The sequence below is a fragment of the Talpa europaea genome, assembly GCF_964194135.1.
Source record: "Talpa europaea genome assembly, chromosome: 10".
NCBI lineage: Eukaryota > Metazoa > Chordata > Mammalia > Eulipotyphla > Talpidae > Talpa > Talpa europaea.
In genome coordinates, this window is record NC_140077.1 from 12,397,049 (window position 1) to 12,419,799 (window position 22,751).

General features: G+C 38.2%; 2 protein-coding genes across 3 annotated transcripts in view; one reads left to right on the forward strand and one right to left on the reverse strand.

The window, feature by feature from the left end:
• VTI1A (vesicle transport through interaction with t-SNAREs 1A) overlaps window positions 1–22,751 on the reverse strand; it is a gene marked incomplete at both ends in the record, with an annotated part of 321,439 nt that overhangs the window by 261,303 nt on the left and 37,385 nt on the right. The window lies entirely within an intron of this gene.
• On the forward strand, window positions 19,403–20,344 carry LOC311178407 (peptidyl-prolyl cis-trans isomerase FKBP11). Its single transcript, XM_084244983.1, has one exon. It carries the CDS (start codon window positions 19,524–19,526, stop codon window positions 19,821–19,823), a length of 300 nt encoding a protein of 99 aa, XP_084101109.1. The 5' UTR covers window positions 19,403–19,523; the 3' UTR covers window positions 19,824–20,344.

Here is a 22,751-nt window from a genome sequence, read left to right on the forward strand (position 1 = left end):
TCTACATGAAGCCCACATTTAAGGGGTGGGGAATTAAGTTCTACCTTTTTGGGGGAGGAATATCTACATAAATTATTTGGCATTTTTCTGCAGATTCTATCCTATCATTGTTCAATCACCTATTGATATCAGTATTGACTCAGGGATATTTATTTTATAAATACTTGATTTATAATCCAATACTACATTTATTTTGTTGTTCAGTTCATAACAACTTTGGCTTCAATGGCTTCTTTTCAGTCCTTTTTTCATTTGACCACTTGATAGCACTTGACATTGTTGCCTACTTTCTCTTTAGCGGTTCTAGCTCTACCCTCCCTGGAATTCCTCCTACCCTACAGGTAGGTCTCTCCTTCTTTAGTCTCATATCATAACTCAGTCTGCCCCAGATCTTCATTCTTAGCCTTCTTCTCACTCATCTGAATGATCTCATCTATACCTTTTGTTTTAACTACCATCGAGGGGCTGGCAAATACATGCAAATACCTACATGGCTTCTTCACAAGCTTAATACCTACTTGGTGCTTGAAGCAACCTAAAGTCTTCTCCAATTTAACAAAGAGCATTTTTTTCTCCTATGTTCAGTTTCTCCTCCATTTCCCCTAATTTGATGGATGGTATCACCAGTACATAGTTTCCCCAGATAAAAGCCTAAAAGTTACCCCACTCTCTCTCTTACTTCCCAACCCAAAGGCCTATAGATAAAACTCTTATTTTCAGAATATCTACAGCCAGGGCCTTCGTCATATTTCCAAGATGTCAGTTACCTTATGCACTACTCCCAATTCTCTCCTTACAACCATTGTTACCACACATTTCATCCCTTTTTAAAAATGAATTATATTTGAGAGATACTTGTATGGGAAGACTGACATGTTTTTAGGCAAAGGTAAGCCAACAAGTGCAAATTCTCAACTCCGCATCTCGGGGAGCAAAGGAGACCCCTTCAGCCCTATCTCCAGCAGAATATCAAAACCATAAAAGAATAATCGTCTAAAGATATAACTTATTTCAGAATAGACATGTTAAAATAGGAAGCAAATTCATTCGACAAAAGCCAATATACCACGGGAAACTGCTAAGCAACAGACCTCTCTCCAACTTTATAAGTCAATACCACATTTCTCTTTAATTTCAAATGCAGGCCTATCTCATATCAGCCATTTTATTGTTCTCCTCAGCTAGCTATTCCCATCTTTATTATGTAGAAGCTAAAAGACCACCATTTCAAACAAGATGTTGCGCATGCATATTTCTCCTTTGTCTGATTTGTGGACCTGAGGAATATGGATTACTTCTGTTATCTGCACAAAGAAGCACTGCTACAAACCTGGCATTCAGTTTGCTTTTATCTCTGAGACCCCAAATTGTTCCGTTAGGCAACACAGGGCACTTATCTAGATTGAACTGTCATACAAATAGATTTTTGTCAGCCATTCAATTTGTATTGGGGAGCACGCCAACAAAAACAAAACCTAGCAATTTAAAACAACAAACCTATCCTCGACTGACAGGAACAAATTGCTGTATTTCAAATGAATAAGAATTACTAGCGACCGTACAGCCCATGTGTGGGTGTCACAGAGAGAAAAATATTCTTGGAACTAATTCTGTCTAGTTTTTGTGGCAGTGGTCTAACATAAAAAGGAGTGGCGTGTACCTCATCCTAATGAACATACAAGAGAAAACATTAACAGGAATTGTGTATTATTAGAGGAACATGGGCTCTCTAAGAAAATTTCCAGTCAGAATTCAGTGGGTCCATGAAGAAGGAAATGCTGGGCTGCGTTTTTGAGTTTGCTCTCTGATCTGAATACCTGTTCCTTCCAGGAATTCAGGCAGAACCTCTACTCACAAGACAGCAAATCTGAGTGGTTGGACCATCCTTCTCCTTAAGTTAAATTGGTGCTGGCTCCATGTCTTCAACTTTCATAAGGAACAATTGAAAATCTTATAGAATGTACCTAACTGCTGTCACACCTGAGCTCTTCCACATCTCACACTGGTAGGGACAATAGATAGAGCTGATCTAGTCTTCAAACTTTTCTGAAAGCTGTAAATTATCTCTAAATAAAAAGTTTCAAAAGATTAAAAGGTGTGCAAAGATTATTGAAATAAATAGATGTTTTCGGTAATCAAATTTTCTAAACTAATATGAAATTAAACGTCAAATAAGTCTTTGATTAGAGAAATAATAAATGTAAAATAAAAATAGGAGGCCATTATGCTCTTGAATTCAGGCCATTTGAACTACTTTTACCACATATGAGTGTTTTCCTTATTTTCCAATAAAAATACAAAATTTTGTTTACAGTTTTAAATTGGCAACATACTTTTGTAGTTTAGTAATTAGAATGAACTCTAAGTCATCCATGGTCAGAGAAACTGAAAGTTATCAGTTCACAATAACAGAATATTAACTACCATTTAAAATAGTTTGGCAATAAAGTGAAATTCTTTCTCTCCTTCCTTTCATCCTGAATTAAAAGTTTTGAAGACAATAATTCTAAATTAGATTACTTAACTGATAACTTTTTCACAAAAATGCACAGAGGAGCCTAATTCAAATCTCAAATATACAATCATCTTTCCACACCTTTTAATCTTTTGAAACTTTTTATTTAGAGATAATTTCTGGCTTTCCGAAAAGTTTGAAGAATAGATCAGCTCTGATTACTGTTTCTGTTAATAGTCTGATATATGGGCGAGCCGAGGTCTAACAGTGGTGAGGTCGGTTCTCTAACTATAGCTCTTTTACCTTGATCGTAGGTGATTCTCTGCTGTTCTTGCAGAGAATACACACACTTAGGTAGTTAGACATGTGCCCTCAAAACTGTGACTTGATTTGGCAATCAAGTTACTCCCGATCCATCTTATTTTGACTATGATAGCCCTGGACAGGGACTGATATAATCCTATTCTCTCAAAAGAACACAGCCCCAATTTTGGTGCAATATAAATATGCAATAACAATAGAAGCTTAGGGCTAGAAGGGACCTTGAGAGGTCCTCCAACATGTCTTGATCCCTTATATCATCACATACAGGATGAATCTTGTACAGATCTCAGGAAGGAAGTCCCTTAACATTCATGAACAGGCCTCATCAATAGTCACTGGTTATTGCCAGAAGCTATTAGCCTAAATTAAATATATATCTTTGGTATTATAGTTACACATGCAGTAGAAATGAACAAGAGCTGCTGACCATACTTGTTCTAATAGCTCTTCACAGACTTGAAGACACTTAACAGCTCTACAACTTTCCATCCAGGGAAAACGGTCCCAGCATCTTTCTTCATCTGCTAATTCCCAACCCTTTAATCATCTTAAAGGCCTACAGAATTTTCTCTGAATTATATTTTGGAATCATAACTCCAGTTGTACTTAGCGATGGACATTAGTAAGATTTTCTTCTTCTAAGGTCTAACATGAACCAAAGTATACACACGATTATTCATAATATGGAAGGCTGAGGATGTTACTTCTCCTTTGACTGTTCTTACTTCTGCTCTGAATATATTTAGCATTATTCATACACAGTAATTTTTATTTGCAAGTTGGGGCTAGTTTCTATTACTTTTTTAAACTTGCTTTCTTGTCCTTTGAAGAAACAATATGATTAATTAGAAAAGTCTTTTATTTGGGCATCTGATGAGCCTGGATTCAAATCCCAGTTTTGCTATTTATTATCTATGTAATTGCAGAGAGGGTGTTTAATCTTTCTGAATCTTGGTCTGCATATCTGCATAAAGGAAATAAAAACACATAGTTTGTTGTAATATTAACTGGACCTTGCAATATGAACACAGCTGTGTAAGTTAAGAAGTCCCCTCAAAGTCATTATTTTCCCCTCTTCTTTCCCTCTGGGGTGTGTGGGAAAGGAACAAGAACAAACACACTCTGAGTTCTCTATTCCTGGCAAAACTAAAAAATAGATACTATTCATAAATCCCAAAATATGTGGAGAGGTGTCCAAAAGCAGATGAGATCATGCAAATCCACTTGACAGGATGTGACAAAAGACATGAAGGATGATAAGAACATGCAACAATAACTGAGCTCAAAAAACACCAGTCAAAATCGACTTCCTGGGACTCCCTGGTGGCGCAAGGGGTGAAGATGCAACCTATGAAGCTATCTGCAGCCGCTGCAGCACGAGTTTGATCACAAGCCAGGGAGACACCCACATGGAGCAGCAGACCTCTCCAAACTCGCCCGCTGCTCCCCTCAGCAGTGTATTTCAGTCAGCCTGCCTGTTCTATTCCCCACTGTCTCTTGTGGATCCTCTCATCCCCCACACCTCTGGCCTGTACCCCAGTTCTTGTATGCATAAATAAATCTTTTTAAAAAATCGACTTCCTAAAGGAAAGGGACTCATTGGGAGACACAAAATCTACATGCTTTGTTGGATACAATGGATATAGGGACAGGTGCGAGCAGGTGGTGGCAGAAGCCCTCCTGGACACAGTTTGTTCAAGAAGCAAGAAGACAAGGCTACATAAAGAGTAATAGAAGACTTCTGCCTCCCAGAGAATGTGGAATCACAAGAGACCATTTCTTTCACCCTAACAAACTTATCGAGCTGGAAAACCTATGACACCATAGTATAAAAAAAAAAAAAACTATCAAAGAGCTGACAACATAAACACACCTAAGTGAAGTACATTCCAGAACATTATGAGCCTTTTCCGACACAGACGAGATCCTTGGCTATTCTCATTTCTGGTGGAGTAAAAGTGGCTGTGGCAGTAGGTAAGAAGAAACAAGTCAAACTTTGAACAAACTTTTAAGTGGTATGTCTGGGCTAGCTCAAGATTTTAAGGAGTCTGAGTCACAGAGTCATTGGTTGGGTTACCAACCAATGTTTGCTTCTGGGTCATGGCTGAATGCTTAGGACATGGTAGGAGTGATGAGGGAGATGCTCCCCTGAATTAAGTCAGACCCTTGCCACATCTAACTGACCCTCAGAAGGTGAGAAGCAAAGCAACAGCATAGAAGTCCATGCTCAGCACCATGAGGTCTTGTCTATTATAGGTGAGGGGTGGGACAAGAGAGCTGATAGAAACCTACCTGTGACATTCTGATATTTCAGCCACCAAAAGTCAGGTGGGAGATAGGAACAGGAAAGCTGAGAACCCTCTGAGGTATTCTAGATCTTCAAAGAGCATAAAGCAACTGGGCTTCTAAGGTCAGATTAAGTGAGATAGAGAGAAATCATCTAAGATACAAGAGTATGATTGGAGAGCAAAGAGAACTACTCAGAGCAAAGTTATTAGCAGCAGAGTTGAAAAGCAGAGCGAGAGATCACTCACAAATCGAAAAAATGGTGGCTCAACTAGCAGAAAAAGGTCTCTTGGAAGACACTCAGAGCTCAAGCCTAGCTGAAAGGAAAATCCCAACTCCAGCCTTAACATTTAAGTTAAACTGAAGCTGCCAGAAAGCCTACACACAACCCAACTAAAGGCCAGGTTGTCTCAGCCACTACATCATAGAAGCCTGGAAGGGAGTGATTTTTTTTGCTTGTTTTATTTATTGGATAAAATTTTACTTACTTCACACTCTACAGTTCTTTTATGTAAAATATTGAGCATACAATAAAAAAGAGACATGAGGAACCAAGAAAATGTAACTCATGGCCAATGGAACATTCTCAAAGATTATCAATATATAGGAACTATAGCTTAAGGACTTTAAATAACTATGAAAAAATGACAAAGGATTTTGTGGAAAAGGCATATAATACACATGAAGAGTTGGGCCATTTTAGTAGAAAGTGACCATCAAGATTAACCAATTAGAAATGATAGTATCAAAGATATGGTATCAAAGTGTTTCATGATTTTAATTTAAATATCTAATGATATCATTAAATATGCCAGAGCAGACTGAAAACAGTATAGGAAAAGATCTGGAAACTTAAAAGGAGATCAAAGGAAAGTAATCAAACTGAAACAAAAAGATTTGAAAAAAGTGAAAATAAGAAGAAAGAAAAGAAAAGCATCTAGGAACTGAGGAATAATACTAAACGACCTAACATATTTGTAGTTGGAGTCAAGAAAGAAAAAGAAAATTGGGCAGAAAAGAGAGTTTAATAAATTAAACTAAAAATTTTATAAAACTGATGTAAGAGATCATTTTGTGGGTCTAGGAAGTGCCATGAATCACCTGCAGGTTCACACCTGCTACAAAGAAAACCACACCTAGGTACAAAGTAATTAAACTGGAACTAAAATAAATAGTAAATCTGAAAAGCAGCCAGAGGATAAAAGACTATCATCGAGAGGGTAAACATGACATAAAGGATGCCTGACTTTGCACCAGAAACAATGGACACCAAAAGATGATGAAATTACACCTTTGAAGTGAAGAACTAGGGAGAAAACTATTAAAGTAAAAGTCAATGTCCAGCAAAAATATCATTCAAAAATAATGATGAAATAATTACAGATAAAAACAGAGAAAATTACTAACTGCAAGTACTAAGAACTTAAAGATAAATGTTGTATCTCTTACAGGAACCTCTAAAAATAACACAAAGAGGTAGAATTTTTAATATGCAATAGCATAACTTTAAACATTACTGATCTTCCTCAACTTATAATGGGGTTACATCTTGATAGGCCATTATAAGTTGAACACATTGCAAGATGAATATGCATTTAATACACCTAACCCACTGAACAGTACACCTCAGCCTCACCTACCTTAAATTTGCTCAGAACGCTTAAACCAACCTATAGCTGGGCAAATCATCTAGCACAAAGCCTGTTTTATAACAAAGGGTTGAATATCTCAGACACAGATGGGTGTTTTTTCAGACAAGATAGGATGTGAAAGCACAGAACACAATATCAAGAAAGGGTTCCGACAATGCAACAAGGAACTTTGGGTTATTGGAATTTTTCAAGATTTTTAGTAACTGCCAACAAGTATCTTTCAGGATAGTTCAAATAATGGAAAAAATTTAGACATATTTATGTGCTCAGGTAAAACAGGAGAGATAATCCAAGGGATAACAATAGAAATGTACTATTTCATGTGAATAACAAGCAACAAAACTTTCAAAAACAAGCAATTAAGTGATAAAAGATGACTTCTATCATATATCCTATAAGAGTTAAACAAACACAAGTGTTGTTTTCTTAAAATCTCTCCCAAAGTAACCATCTGTTATTATAGAAAACTTGGGAAATTTATTTAAAGAAAACATTTGCTTAATATAAAATTTTTAATTTTAGATGTTCACTAATTACAAAATTAGCACCTTATGGAATGAAAATCTTCTACCTTCTTAGGAAAACTATAGGCATTGAAAAAAACGTGTTTTTTCTTCCAGGAATGAGAGGAAGTCAAGGCAATTTAAACAAACAACATAGTCCAAACTTCTATAGAAACTCTTATATTTGTTTCTAAGAAACAATGATGTAATAATAACATGGACATCTATTGCCTGCAGGATACCAACACTAGAAATACAAATAATGAAAAATACTTTTTTTTTTCCCATAAAGAAAGACCTTTTTTTGGGCCTCCCTGGTGGCGCAAGGGGTTAAGACACAACCTATGAAGCAGTCCGCAGTCTCTGCAGCACAAGTTCGATCCCCTGGCTGGCCAGGGAGCAACCCACACGGCGCAGCAGACCTCTCCTGACTCGCCTGCTGATCCCCTCAGCAGTGTATTTTGGTCAGTCTGCCTGTTCTGTTCCCCACTCTGTCTCTGGTGAATCCTCTCATCCCCCATGCCTCTGACCTGTACCCCAGCTCTTGTATACATAAATAAATCTTTAAAGAAAAAAGACTTTTTTAAAAAAGTGCATATAATTATATGATTAGAGTTTAAAATTTCTTGAAAATGTCAAGATCTCCCCATTTCTGGGCAAGCTATGGACATTTGATTTTGGGGACTAGAGCCTATGCTAATAAAATCAAGATCCTGCTATTGGTCATGTGCAGGAGTTGGAGAAAAGTGGAGAGAGAGAACCATGCAAATCTAATCTCATCCACGTAAGTGATTCAACACACAGAAAGAGCACATGCAGGCATCATTCTGAGACAACACAGGTATTATCTCCACTAGCCATTCAATTCCATTTGATTTATGTTTTTTGGGGTAGGTTAGGGAATGTTGAGTAGATCATAGGTCTAACTGCAAGTACTAATCTCTGATTTTTCTAAGTGAAAAAAAAATCATTCTAGATTATAAAAAAAAGTAAGAATTCCAGAAAACACCTGGAATATTTTGTTATTTACCTAAAAGGCTGGTTAATCACTTTATGTTTATTTGTAAAATAGTGCTGAGAATGAAAGACTGTAGAAACTGGATGACATGAGATTACAGAAACTGAAGCAAATACCTGCTTTAAAGGTTCCCATATACAAAGTGTTCAACATTACTCTAAACTCACACACACATTATCCCTTTTAAGAAAGACCTACAATTTTACTTAAGGCATTATTTTTGAAAATAAGAGATGCTCATAATCTCCAACCAAGGAAAACAATCTTGCTATTTGATTTAAAAGCTTTTGGTACAAAAGTTTTATATTTCTCAGGGTAAAAAGAGAACTAACCAAAGTAAATATTTGAATTTCCATTAGTAATTAAATCACAGGGTCTTGAAAAATAAGAATATTAATATAGTAGTCTTAAAAAACAAAGTATGTCAAAATATTGATCAAGAGAGAAAAGAATTTTGGAAGTGATAGCTCATTTATTCTTTAATTTTTTTTCTGTTTTTGTTTGTAAATGCCTTGTAATACCCTAACCTCTAATTTGTCTTAAGAGAAAAGAAAAAGATTTAAAGTCACTAAAATGGCTTACCATGAAAAAACAGAAAATGAATTAGTTATAAAACTGCTATATAAAAAAATGCCCAGTGTAACTAATTGTTAGAGGAATGAAAATAAAAACCACATGAGGTATCAGCGCACATCTGTCAGAAGGGCTATTATTCAAAAAAATCAATAACCAACAAGTGCTGGAGAAGACTAGAGAGAAACTGGAGTCCTGAGAATTGGTGGGGATGCAAGATGGTTGCAGTTCCCATGGAAACCAGTAGGGGTTTACCCCAAAAAATTAAAATTAGGACCACCATGTGATACAATAATCCCACTGCTGGGTATTTCTCCCCAAAAAATGAAATCTGGGTCTTAAAAGTAGTATTAGTGCTCTCATATTCACTGCATCACTATTCACAATAGCCAAGATGTAAAAACAAATGTTCATCAACAGATAAAGAAAATGTGGTAGACACATGACTTCTACTCAGCCTTAAAAAAATAAGTAAATTCTGCAACATGTAGCAACATGGATGAATGTTGAGGATGTTATGCTAAGTGAAGACAAATACTGCATCAGTCCACTTATGTAAGATATCTAAAAATAGTTAAATTTATAGAATCAAATAGACAGGTGATTGCCAGGAATTGAGGACAGAGGTAACGGGGAGTTAATAATCAATTGACAGAATCAGTTAAACAAGATGAATAGCTCCAGAGATGTGACTGTACTGTAACTTTACAGATTATTAAGCAAACACTACAATAAAATAATTTAAAAAACCAGAAGGTATGGGGAGACACATGTGTCTATTCAGGCTACCTGGGAAGAATACCTACTGCCTGGAGCAACACCATTCCAAAACAACTGTTCATCTGAATATCTGATAACTGTTGAAGTTACATGAGAAAAAAACCAAGTAGTCAAAACTCTGATTATCAACAGAGTTCATTCAATCTTCATTTGATTTGCACCCCCCATGAATTAAGTAAAAAATAGCCAATTGTCAGGATGTATAACACAAGCTTACTTTCTTTTTGCAGTTAACACACACTTGTTAATTATAGTCATTAAAAAGTATCAGTTGGAATTGAAATCATATCAACCATCTTTTCTGACCATGAAGGCATCAAACTAGAAATAAACCATAAAAAGAAGGCAAGGAACTTTCCTACCTCATGGAGATTAAAAACCACACTACTGGAAGACCATTGGACTAATGAGGAGATCAAAGAAGAAATTAAAAAATTTTTTGAATTGAACGACAAGGAGGACACCAATATCCTAAATGTATGGGATGCAGCAAAAGCAGTAATAAGAGGAAAATATATAGCAATAGAAGCTCACATCAAGAAACAAGAAAGAACGCAAAGAAACAACCTAATCTCGAAGCTCAAAGATCTAGAAAAAGAACAACAAAAAAACCCCAAAACCAGTAGAAGAAAAGAAATAATAAAAACCAAAGCAGAAATAAATGAAATTGAAACTAAAAAAACAATCCAAAAGATCAATGAAACCAAGAGCTGGTTCTTTGAAAAAATCAATAAAATAGACAAACCCCTAGCCAGGCTCACAAAGGAAAAAAGGGAGAAAGCACAAATAAACAGGATCATCAATGAAAGAGGAGAAATCACAACGGACACAGCAGAAATCAAAAGAATAATCAGTAACTACTATGAACAGTTATATGGAAACAAGTTCAACAATCTAGAGGAGATGGACAAATTCCTACAACTCTACAATCACCCAAAGCTAGATAAAGAAGAAATAGAACACCTAAACAAACCAATTACAATTAGCGAAATTGAAATGGTAATAAAAAACCTCCCCAAAAACAAAAGCCCAGGACCTGATGGATTTACAAATGAATTCTACCAAACATTCAGAGACGAATTAGTGCCTATCCTTCACAAACTCTTCCAAAAAATTGAGAAGGAAGGGACAATACCAAACACGTTTTATGAAGCCAACATTACACTAATACCAAAACCGAACAAGGACAACACAAAAAAGGAAAACTACAGGCCAATCTCCCTAATGAACACTGATGCAAAAATCCTCAATAAAATTTTAGCTATCAGAATCCAACAATGTATCCATAAGATAATTTACCACGACCAAGTTGGATTCATTCCAGGGGCACAAGGATGGTTTAACATCCGAAAATCAATCAACGTTATCCAACACATCAACAAAAAGAAATATAAAAACCATATGATAATATCAATAGATGCTGAGAAAGCTTTCGACAAAGTGCAACACCCATTCATGATAAAAGCCCTTGAAATTCTTGGGATACAAGGAACATACCTCAACATCATAAAGGCCATCTATGACAAGCCAACAGCCAGTATCATTCTCAATGGTGAAAAGCTGAAAGCAATTCCATTAAGATCTGGAACAAGACAAGGATGTCCACTCTCACCATTGCTTTTCAATATAATACTGGAAGTCCTAGCCAGGGCAATAAGACAAGAGAAAGACATCCAAGGAATCCAAATAGGAAAAGAAGAAGTCAAACTATCACTATTTGCAGACGATATGATATTATATATAGAGAACCCCAAAAACTCCACAGAAAAGCTAATTCAACTCATCAATCAGTTCAGTAAAGTGGCAGGATACAAAATCAACACGCAAAAGTCAGTAGCCTTCCTATACACAAACAATAAATCTGAAGAAGAAGAAATCAAAAAGACCATCCCTTTTGTTATTGAAACAAAAAAATCAAATATTTGGGAATAAATCTAACAAAAGAGGTAAAGGACCTATACAAAGAAAACTATAAAACACTGTTAAAAGAAATAGAAGAAGACACAAAGAAATGGAGAGACATCCCCTGCTCATGGATTGGAAGAATAAACATTATTAAAATGGCCATCCTTCCAAAAGCAATATACAGATTCAATGCTATTCCAATCAAAATTTCAATGTCATTCTTCAAAGAAATAGAACAATTATTGATGAAATTCATATGGAATCACAAAAAACCCCGAATAGCCAAAGCTCTCCTGAAAAAAAAAGAAGGGAATGGAGGCATCAGACTCCCAGACTTCAAACTATACTACAAAGCCATAATCATCAAAACTGCATGGTATTGGAACAAGAACAGACATACAGACCAATGGAATCGAATAGAAAATCCAGAAATAAACCCACAGATTTATGGTCAACTAATCTTTGACAAAGGAGCAAAGAATATGCATTGGAGCAAAGAAAGTTTGTTCAATAAATGGTGCTGGGAAAACTGGGTCGCTACATGCAAAAGAATGAAGCTTGACCACCACCTCACACCATACACAAAAATCAACTCAAAATGGATTAAAGAACTAGACATAAGACCTGAAACCATAAAATATATAGAAGGAAATATAGGCGAAACACTACGTGATTTGCACATCAAAGACATCTTTACAGACACATCACCCAAAGCAGTGATAGTGAAGGCAAAGATAAACAGCTGGGACTACATCAAATTAAAGAGCTTTTGCACAGCAAAAGAGACAATAACAAAAACAAAGAGAAACCCCACCAACTGGGAGAACATTTTTGCACCCAACACTAATGATAAAGGACTGATCACAAAAATCTGCAAAGAGCTGATGAGACTCAACAACAACAAAGAAAATAATCCAGTCAAAAAATGGGCAGAAGAGCTTAAAAGAAACTTCTCTGAAGAGGAAATGCAAATGGCCAACAGGCATATGAAAAAATGTTCAACATCACTTGTCATCAGGGAAATGCAAATCAAAACTACCATGAGATACCATCTTACACCAGTGAGAATGGCACATATTAAAAAAACTAGCAACAACAAATGTTGGCGAGGGTGTGGAGAAAAAGGAACTCTTCTGCACTGTTGGTGGGAGTGCAAACTGGTCCAACCACTGTGGAAAGCTGTGTGGAGATTTCTGGACCTACTAAACATAGAGCTTCCATATGATCCAGCAATTCCACTCCTAGGTATTTACCCAAAGGACACAGAAACATCAATTCCAAAGAACACCTGCACCCCTATGTTTATAGCAGCACTGTTTACAATAGCTAAGCTTTGGAAACAACCCAAATGCCCAAAAATAGATGACTGGATCAAGAAGATGTGGTACATATATACCATGGAATATTACTCAGCATTCAAAAAAGATAAACACATGCAATTTGCAGCAACATGGATGGCGCTGGAAGGGATCATGCTCAGCGAAATAAGCCAAAAAGAAAAAGAAAAATACCGGATGGTCTCACTCATAGCAGGAATCTAGAAAACTTAAATAAGGGACCAGGAAAATGAATAACTATAAGATAGTGAAAATCAAAATCAACAAAAAACTATGAACCAGAGACACTTTTAGGGGGGCGGGAGGGGAGGGATTGGGGTCAGAATGGGGGGGCTGCAATTGTATGGGGAATATAACAATAAAATTTATTTAAAAAAAAAAAAAAAGTATCAGTTGGAAATGTTGGAAATAAAAATTAAATATTTAATTAAGGCCTTAAAGATGGGGAAGAAGGAAAGATTGTCCCAAGTTATGCCAATAGGAACAAACCTAGGAAACCACCGGAGACAGGCCAATGACAAGAATGCGTGGAATGGCAGGTAACTGGAGATCTAGACAAAACATACTCCACCAGGTGGGATGCTATCACTTAGGTGTAGCCATTTCCAAATATTCTAAATCTCCTGGAACATCAGGACAAATCTGCAATTTGGATATGTATGGGATAGCTCTCAATATTTTAATGGTAGTGACTAATGCCAGTGTATCAAAAACATTAAACAAGGGCTTCCCCTGGTGGCACAGTGGTTGAGTGCTTGGGCTACGAAGCTGCCCGCAAACTCTGCAGTGCTGGTTTGATCCCAGGCCGCCAGTGAGGGTCTCACATGGCGCACAGACCTCTCCTGCCGCCCGCTGCTCCCCTCAGCTGTGTGTTTCTGTCCTTCTGCCTGTTCTGCTCCCCCTCTGGCTCTGGTGAATTCTCTCACCCTCCTGTGCTTCTGACTGTACCCAGTGCTTGTATAAATAAATAAAAAATCTTAAAAAAAAAAGTGACTTCAAAAAAAAAAAAAACCACAACATTAAACAAGCAAAAGAATATTTTCCCCCATGGATCTGATTGGCTGACTGAAATTTTGTGACCTCTCCTAGGTACTGGGAAGTCACAAAAATAGAAAAGTTTGATCTAATCAGATTGACATACTTTTAAAGAAAGTTTCCAGGGGCTCAAAATTAAAAATGGAGTAGACTGCAGACAGAAATGTCCAGCTCGCTCTTCTAGGTGAAAAGAGAGAATCAACAGAGAAACAGTGAGAATGGAATGGGGATGTTAAGGAGGTAGGATGCATGGGACTGAGGGACAATTAGATGTGGGGGTCAAGGCAAAGAAACAATTGGAATGTCTCCCAGATTTCTCATGTGGGAAATGAACCAATTATATATTTTTTAAAGATTTATTTATTTATGCATATCAGAGCTGGGGTACAGACCAGAGATGCAGAAAGGGGGCGGTGAGAGGATTCACCAGAGACAGAGTGGGGAACAGCAGACAGATTGACCGAAACACACTGCTGAGGGGAGCAGCGGGTGAGACAAGAGAGGTCTGCCTCACCATGTGGGTATCTCCCTGGCCGGCCGGGGATCGAACTCGTGCTGCAGAGGCTGTTGACAGCTTCATAGTGCGTGGTGCTTAACCCCTGGCGCCACCAGGGAGGCCTGAACCAATTATATTATTAACCAATATAATCAATGTATATATTAACCTGCGTAGTGAAAATAGAGAGAGGAACAGATTTTAGAGAAAAGACAAGTTTAATGAGGCGAGGCTGGAACACTGCCAATGTGGGGGGTACAGGGTGCAATGTGAAAATCTGAGCTAGAGATCCAATTTTGAGTCCCCAACTGCAGGCATTCGTGGAAAGCAAGGACATACATTAAATTAACCAGAGTTAATTAACCAGAGAATGGAGATGACAAGTTAAAACGACCTAAAAATACAAAAAATGAATGGGAAGGCAGAAAAAGAGAATCCAATGAAGAAGACTGAGAAGAAAGAAGCAGGAAGAGACCGCAGATATATGGTATCAAGAAAGCTGGTTTCAAGAAGCTGGCAGTGAATCAAGTGCAACATGGAAAAAAACTAAGATCAAAACTGACCTCAGAAACAGGGATATAATCTACTGGAGATGGTAGCAATATAATATAAAAAAGCTAAACCTCTGAGTTTTTTCCCTCATACCTATTTTTAAAGTGCTGTATCCCTCTTTCTCTAAATGTTGGGGTATTTGTACAGTACAGAGACAGTATCAGCCTACTTTTCCCAAAGCGTGGTTATTTCTTCATTTACTTTAAACCTTTGCTGACACATAGCAGATGCATGATTGATAGTACCACCATCTCCTCCTCATTCTCTTTGAACAAAACTACTGGATAACATTTTATTCCCGGTGGTGAAAATAGAATAATTCAGGTAGAGACACTTAGGAAGGAAGACATTTATTAAAGTGACAGGTACCTGAATAGGACACCTACCACTTGAAGCAACACATTTTAAAGAAAATTGTTCATCTGAATATATGATAACCCTTGCAAGTCACATGAGAAAAAGAAGGTGGTCACAACCCAACTGCAAATAGAGGTCTACTCAATCTTTATTTGACTTGAGCCCCATAGGAATTAACTCAAAAATAGTCAATTGGGATGAATGTGCCCTACAAGTTTTATTTATTCTTTTCTGTCGAGTTTAAATATGCTTGCAAATTATAGTCATTTTACTCTCCTAAATAGTCACAGCATATTTTATGTTTTGCTAACAAAGATCTTACAAAAGTATTGCATCCATTTGCTGGTGGTGTTGTGGAGGTTAGTTTACTTTGTGCTTGGAATCTGTGGGTAAATCAAGGGAAAGGAAAAATACCCATTTGCAAGCAAAAAACCATGTTTAACATTCTTATCAGGTAAAATAACAGTATTATTAACATTTTGTTAATGATTCCATAGTAGCATCACAGAGTAAAAAGTCTTCTTAAGAAAAACTTAGCCTCCTGGTGAATTCTCTCACCCTCCCGTGCTTCTGACTGTACCCAGTGCTTGTATTTATTAATAAATTAATTTAAAAAAATGAAAAGAAAAACTTAGCCTCATCCCCTTACAGATGAGCAAAATTCAAATTATGTCCTAATCAAACAGAGCAATTTTCTGGTCTATGTCAACCTGGTTGTGCTGCTATCAAAGTTAAGAACTCAAGTGTACTCTACATGCTTGGACGAAAGCATTTCTGTGTAGTTCATAATCCAGTGGGTGAAGTACATGTCAAGAAACAAATATTCTGATTTATAATAGAATCTATCACGTTATTTCATGTCACTGAATATAAACAAAGTGGAAATAGAAAATATGTTCAATTTTTTGTTTATTGAACCATAAATTTTAGGAGGGGGTAATCAAATATCTTTTATCCCTTCCCATATAAGAAATTGGTACTATTTTAAAACTGGCACTACTTTGTTAGACTTTCCATTAGAGATACTGTAATCTCTTTACATATTCATCTTGATCTGTTTTCTAGAGATGAAAAATACAATTCTGGTAAACTACTATGAATCAATAATTAAATGGTGCCACTGGATAATTAAATGCAGCTTGCAGGTTTACAACGGAGAAAAAGCCTCACTCCAGAGAAATGATTTCTCTTGGGGAGTTTGGTCTCATTTTAGATCACATTTTCCTCTTGAACTGAACAAGAGTTATTTAAAAATCAACCTAATTTATGTAGGAAAAAGCTAATTTTTTTTAACTTCCTACATTTAAGGCATTATTCTAGGAGCTTTAAGTGTATGTATGTATGTTAATTTACTCTTCACAATAACCCTATGAGATAAACACTATTATGATTCCCATTTCACAGATATGAAAACCAAGACAGAGCAATTCAATAAGTAACTTGAGCAAGGTAAAACAACTAAGCAAGAAGTTACAGCAAGGCAAACCTTCTAAAGTAAATCACCATATAGAATCAATTCAATTACATCTACTGAAATGTTTCACTTTTTTACCAACCCTTCCTTTATTGCTAAAGAAAGAACAATAAATATGTTTTAATTATTTTTAAGGCAACTTGTTCTAAACATTGGTCCAGGCAGTAGCTGTATTGGTTGGAAATAAAAGTTGTAAATCATTGTTGAAAAAAACTTGTAAGTGCTGTGACCACATATAAATGCTCTGCCCAAACATTCAAAATAAACTTACATCCTCAGCTGAAACAGCTCTTTGTTAGCTGCAGAGCCTGGGCCACATTTACCAAAAACATCGTACTGCCCATCTTATTAGAACACTATCAGCATAACCATGACTATTTAAATGACTTGAAATTAGTAATAAGTATCTGCTTAAGTGGTGTGAACACTGAATTTGTTTAAAAGAACGATAGTTTTGCTTAAGTGAGCTTCATATATAAATATTTCAATGACTGTGGTTGGAAGTGATCAAGTCACGCTCTGAAGTGATTTGCTGAATCTCAGTACTGTGACTCAACCTACAGGTTCTTGTTGAATCTAGTGAACAGTTTTTTTTTTTTAATGTCATAGTTTAATCACCTTCTCAATAGTATTCAGCCTGATTGAAATGCCTTCTTTATAAGTCTCTACTGAGGAAATGATCAGGCCTTACTTCTACCTCACAGGTAGTTTTTTTATCTAACTCAATTCAGATTATTGTCTACTTGAACTCTAAATGCTGTAATTCTAGCAAGCTTGGTCAAGCCTTCTTCTGTTTCTCATTCCTCTTAAGTATTCTCATCTATTTCTAAAGCTTTAAATATGTTGATGTCAAAACAGATCTAACTCAATTTCTCCTCTGAACTCAAACTTGGTACTTCCAATCTGGCTATTTAATTCCTTCATTATAATGTTTTGCAGGCACCTCAAATTTCAAACACCTGAGTGTGAATTATTGCTTCTACAACCACTAGTCCCACTCTAAGCAAACAGAAAAACAAAACGTGACTTGATCCCCCTACTTCCTCCACAACTCATTTAGTATTACTTCTTGAGAAATAGTCATAAACAAATTAAGGAAGCCCTCTCAGGAAAAGTCAGAGAAAGCTAATGAAGGAAAACATTAAAAGTTACTGGATTTAAGTAAATGTACACAAGCATACTCTTCTCCCAGTATTTCTGCATACTTGAAAAATTTCAAAATAAGGATTTGAGGAAAAATTTTAAGTTAAAGAAAAACAGCTTTAGCTGAATTAATCCCTCCCAAAAAATGGACCACTGATGGGTGTTATCTGTTAATGACTGAATGTTTTTAAAGCAAATGCACTCTGGCAGAGTGCTCGGCTCTCTTCACATCTAGAAAGACACATTTCCACCAGCTTGCACATTTCATAACTCCTTAACAATGACTGACACTGTAAGAGCATTTGACTCAGTATTGGGAAAAAAAAAAAGTTTTGATTTTTAACTTCCTCAGCCTATTTTCAAATTTTATTTTGGTCCAGAAATTTTAATATAGAAAATAATATAGGGAGTAGTCATAGGTTTAAACTTAAGAAGAACATAGTATAGGGAAATTTAGACTTTTAATACTATCTTAGAAAGGAGCAAAGATGTAACATCAATAATCTGACCTGACACTTGAAATTGGAAAGGAAAACAACAAATGATCCCTAAAATAAGTAGAAGAAAGTTAATAATAATGATCAGGGCAGAAATTAATGAAATAGAACACAGATAAAACAAAGAAGAAAATTTAAATAGTGAAGGGTTAGTTCTTTAAAAGTGGTTCCAAAAAAATTATAAACTTTTAGCTAGACTGACTAAAAAAAGATGCAAAATTACCAAAATCAGAAATAAAATACATTGTCACAGACCCTACAAAAAAGGGTTTTAAGAATGATTAAGAATTTAGGGTAACAAATTAGAGAATTTAGAAGAACTGGACAAATTATTAGAGCAGTATAGTGGCAGGAGGACACAGAGCAGGATCTCTATGACCCAGCAGAAGGGTGAAGGAGGAGTGAGTCCTGGAGCCCTCAGTGGCTTTTCAGGCTTTTATTGGGATTTACCAGGTACATGGCAGGCAGGCCAGCCAGCCTCCTAGCCCCCAGCAAGTCTTCACTCTTTCTGGGCTCTCGGGCGTTCTCTGGTGGCCATGTTCGCTACTGCTCCCGTGGTTCGGCTAGCATCCCCGTGATGCTGCCCTTATAAGCCCAGTGTTAGCCCAGGTGAATCCCATCTACATCTGCCCACACCCTACTCCAGGTGCCCACCATCAGGCATGCATTCCGGACCACAGATCTATCATCAATCCTAATGGCGGGAGGGCAGAAAAGCCTGATATCATTTACTTACCCTATAACCAGTAATGAAATCACAATATTGCAGCCGCTAGCGCAGCCTGCCCGGGAGAGCCCGCGCCTGCCCAACGCGTCCAGTCATGCCCCCGGGCGCCTCGCCTCTGGCGCCGCGCCTGCTGCTGCTGCTGCTGCTGCTGCTGCTCGCCAGGGCGGTGCGCGGGGCTGAGGCCGGGTCCGAAACCGAAAGTCCCGTCCGGACCCTCCAAGTGGAGACGCTGGTGGAGCCCCCCGAGCCCTGCGCGGAGTCCGCCGCTCTCGGAGACACGCTGCACATCCACTACACGGGCAGCTTGATAGATGGGCGCATTATTGACACCTCCCTGACCAGAGATCCTCTGGTTATAGAGCTTGGCCAAAGGCAGGTGATCCCAGGTTTGGAGCAGAGCCTTCTAGACATGTGTGTGGGAGAGAAGCGAAGGGCAATCATTCCTTCTCACCTGGCCTATGGAAAAAGGGGATTCCCACCATCTATCCCAGCGGATGCAGTGCTGAAGTTTGACGTGGAGCTGATTGCACTGATCCGAGCCAACTACTGGCAAAAGCTGATGAAGGACGTTTTGCCTCTGGTAGGCATGGCCATGGTACCAGCCCTCCTGGGCCTCATTGGGTATCACCTATACAAAAAGGCCAGCAGACCCAAGGTCTCCAAAAAGAAGCTCAAGGAAGAGAAACGAAACAAGAGCAAAAAGAAATAATAAATAATAATAATTAAAAAAAAAAGAAATCACAATATTGCACCCTAATAAAAACAAACTACTGATCTGTGCTATAGTATAGGTGACCCTCAAAAATCTTATGTTTTTTGACATGTTGAATCATTCCATTTATATGACCTTCTAGAAAAGTCAAAGCTGCAGGGGCCTCCCTGGTGGCGCAAGGCGTTAAGCACCGCACTAGGAAGCAATCTGCAGCCTCTGCAGCAAGAGTTCAATCCCCGGCCGGCCAGGGAGAAACCCACATGGCGCAGCAGACCTCTCCCATCTCGCCCGCTGCTCTCCCCTCAACAGTGTATTTCAGCCTGCTTGTTCTGTTCCCCACTCTGTCTCTGGTGGATCCTCTTACCCCCCGCATCTCTGGCCTGTACCCCAGCTCTTGTATGCATAAATAAATAAAACTTAAAAAAAAAAAAGAAAGAAAAGTCTAAACCTCCAGACAGAAAAAGCAGATAAGTGGTCCATGGGAATAGGGACGGCCATGAAGACTGATTACAAATGGACATGAGGAACTCTCCAAGAAGGCCTATGAAACTGGATTGTATGTTAGTTGCCCACCTATACAAACATCTTGAAAAATCACTGAATTGTATACTTACAGTGGAAAATTTTTACAGTATGTAAGTTATACCTCAACATGTCTGTTGTCTAAAGAGAAGTTGGGCTAAAGAAAACAAACTTTTATCCAGGAAAAATTTTTAAATCATCAAAGAAGTTGTATTGATTGACCAGAAACTGCCTTATAAACTACCTAGAAAGTCTAGATTTTTTTTCTATAAGACTTGACAATAATGTTACAGGCTCTTCTCATATCTGATATTTGTTGCTGTTGTTCTGAAAACACTTCAGTTTCTACCCTCTCATGTATATCACATCTATATTTTTAATGGGAAAAATAAAATCAATCAGTCCATTAGTAGGGACTGCCAAAATATTGGCTATGATCTAAGGATCTTATATGCGCATTACCACCAAGAAAATGGAGTGGAGAAAGGGAGGTTGGAGATTACAGAAGCATCCCTGATGGTGGGGAGCCTCTGGAATAAGATGTAACTACATTTAAGAGTATTAGTGCAGCAAATTGGAATCACCTAGGAAGCTTTAAAAATCCCTGTGCCCTGGACCTCCCCTGGTGTCGCAGCGGTTGAGCACTGGGCTGCAAGGCTGCCTGCAGCCTCTGCCGCACTGGTTCATTCCCCATCCACCGGCGAGGGTCCCACAAAAAAAAAAAAAAAAAAAAATCCCTGTGCCCTGCCTGTATCTAGACCGAGAAGGGTCCATCGGCAGCAACATTTTCTAAAATTTCCCAGCTAATTCCAAGATGTAGACAGGGTTGAGAACCACTGACCTAGTGTAAGAAGTGGAGGCTGAATCACCTTCATTTTCAAACCCAACTATCTTCTAGGAATATGGATTGGAATGGATGCATTGTAGTAGCCAGAGTTGCTGTCCAATATGAGTCGCTAGCCAGGTGTGAGCACTTGAAATATGGACAGTCAGGATGCAAATACACTCAGCGTAAAATCCACAGTGGATTGGAAGACTTAGAAAAAAAGTGTGATATCTTAAAGAATTGATATCTTAAAAAATATTATATATAGAAATAATATTGTTTGGATTATTGGGTTAAATAAAATATATTACTAAAATTAACTTCACATCTTTCTTTTTTTTAATACGGTTTCTAGAAATTTCAAGTCCCATATGTGGTTACCATGATGGTCTTAAAGAGAATCATAAAATCTCAGAGCTGAAAAAAACCTCCAGCTAATTCAGTTTACCTGAAACATGGGGCGTGAATGGATTTAAGGGCCGGCAGCACAAGCAGAAAATGGGCCAGCCCCCAAGTCAGGTGGTATCAGCCTGACTCAGGGCCACTAGGATGAGTGTCCAGCCCTGGCAGCAGCTTCTCTAAGTGCATTGCCAACAAGTCTGCCCTGACCTCCACATAGGGCAGGTGTGGGCAGCTGGTAGGGGGTTGCCTTTTGAATATGGAACTGGCATTGAAAATTAACCAGGCTGACTGGAGTTTGACTGGCACCATCACAAAGCTGGACTGGTAAACGGACCTACCAGACTTGAAAAGTAGAGGATAAAAGTCAAGCTTCCAGAGGGCTATTTCATTAAGACCTTCGGATTCAGACTCGTTGGGCTCTTTTCCTCACAAGACCTTTGAAAATAGACTCATTGGGAAGACTCATCTGAACCTCTTAGAAAGAACTCCAAGAACTTTGTAGACCTTAATAGACCTCTGAGACCTCCCCGTCTGATCTCTGCTTCAAACTTAATATGTCTCCAGGTCTGCCGCCAACGTCACCTGCTGATTCTTGTCTATTGGCTTGTACCTGGTGTCTCAAAGAGCTGTCTGCCACCATTGACTCATGCCAATAGTGCTGACAGGGTTGTAACACTAACGCCTGTACTCTGGCACCAGCAGCACTGCTGACCTGTGACTGAGCCTGTTGACTTGTGTCTGGCTACCTCTGAGAGCTGTTCACCGAGTCTGATCCTCTGGCACTGCCTCCTGATGCTGTTGCCTCTGGCACTGTCTGGTGTCTGATAGTGGCCAACCAGCTTCTGAATGGGTGTTGCCGGAGCTTCTGAATGGGTGTTGCCGGCTGCTGTGGTGCTTCCTCAGCAGTGCCACTTGTGAGCACCTCTTGCTACCACTGAGTTGAGTCTTGTTCCACTGTGCCACTGGCTCCAGGCTCTTGTTGAAGAGGCACTGCCATTTTGCATCAGCAGCCTTTGGGCTACTGGACATCACGGACACTATCTGGGATGAGCGAACTGGCCATCTGTAGCCTTAGAAAGTCTTTCCTTTCCTCCAATATCCTGTTTGTTGTTGTTCCCTGAGCATGAGTGGTGTCTTGCAATTGTGAGTTCACAGGTGAGAGCCCACAGACAGAG

Bases quoted from the DNA above. Each gene is read 5' to 3' on its own strand.
- LOC311178407 (XM_084244983.1), top strand. From the start codon at position 19,524: ATGTGTGTGGGAGAGAAGCGAAGGGCAATCATTCCTTCTCACCTGGCC.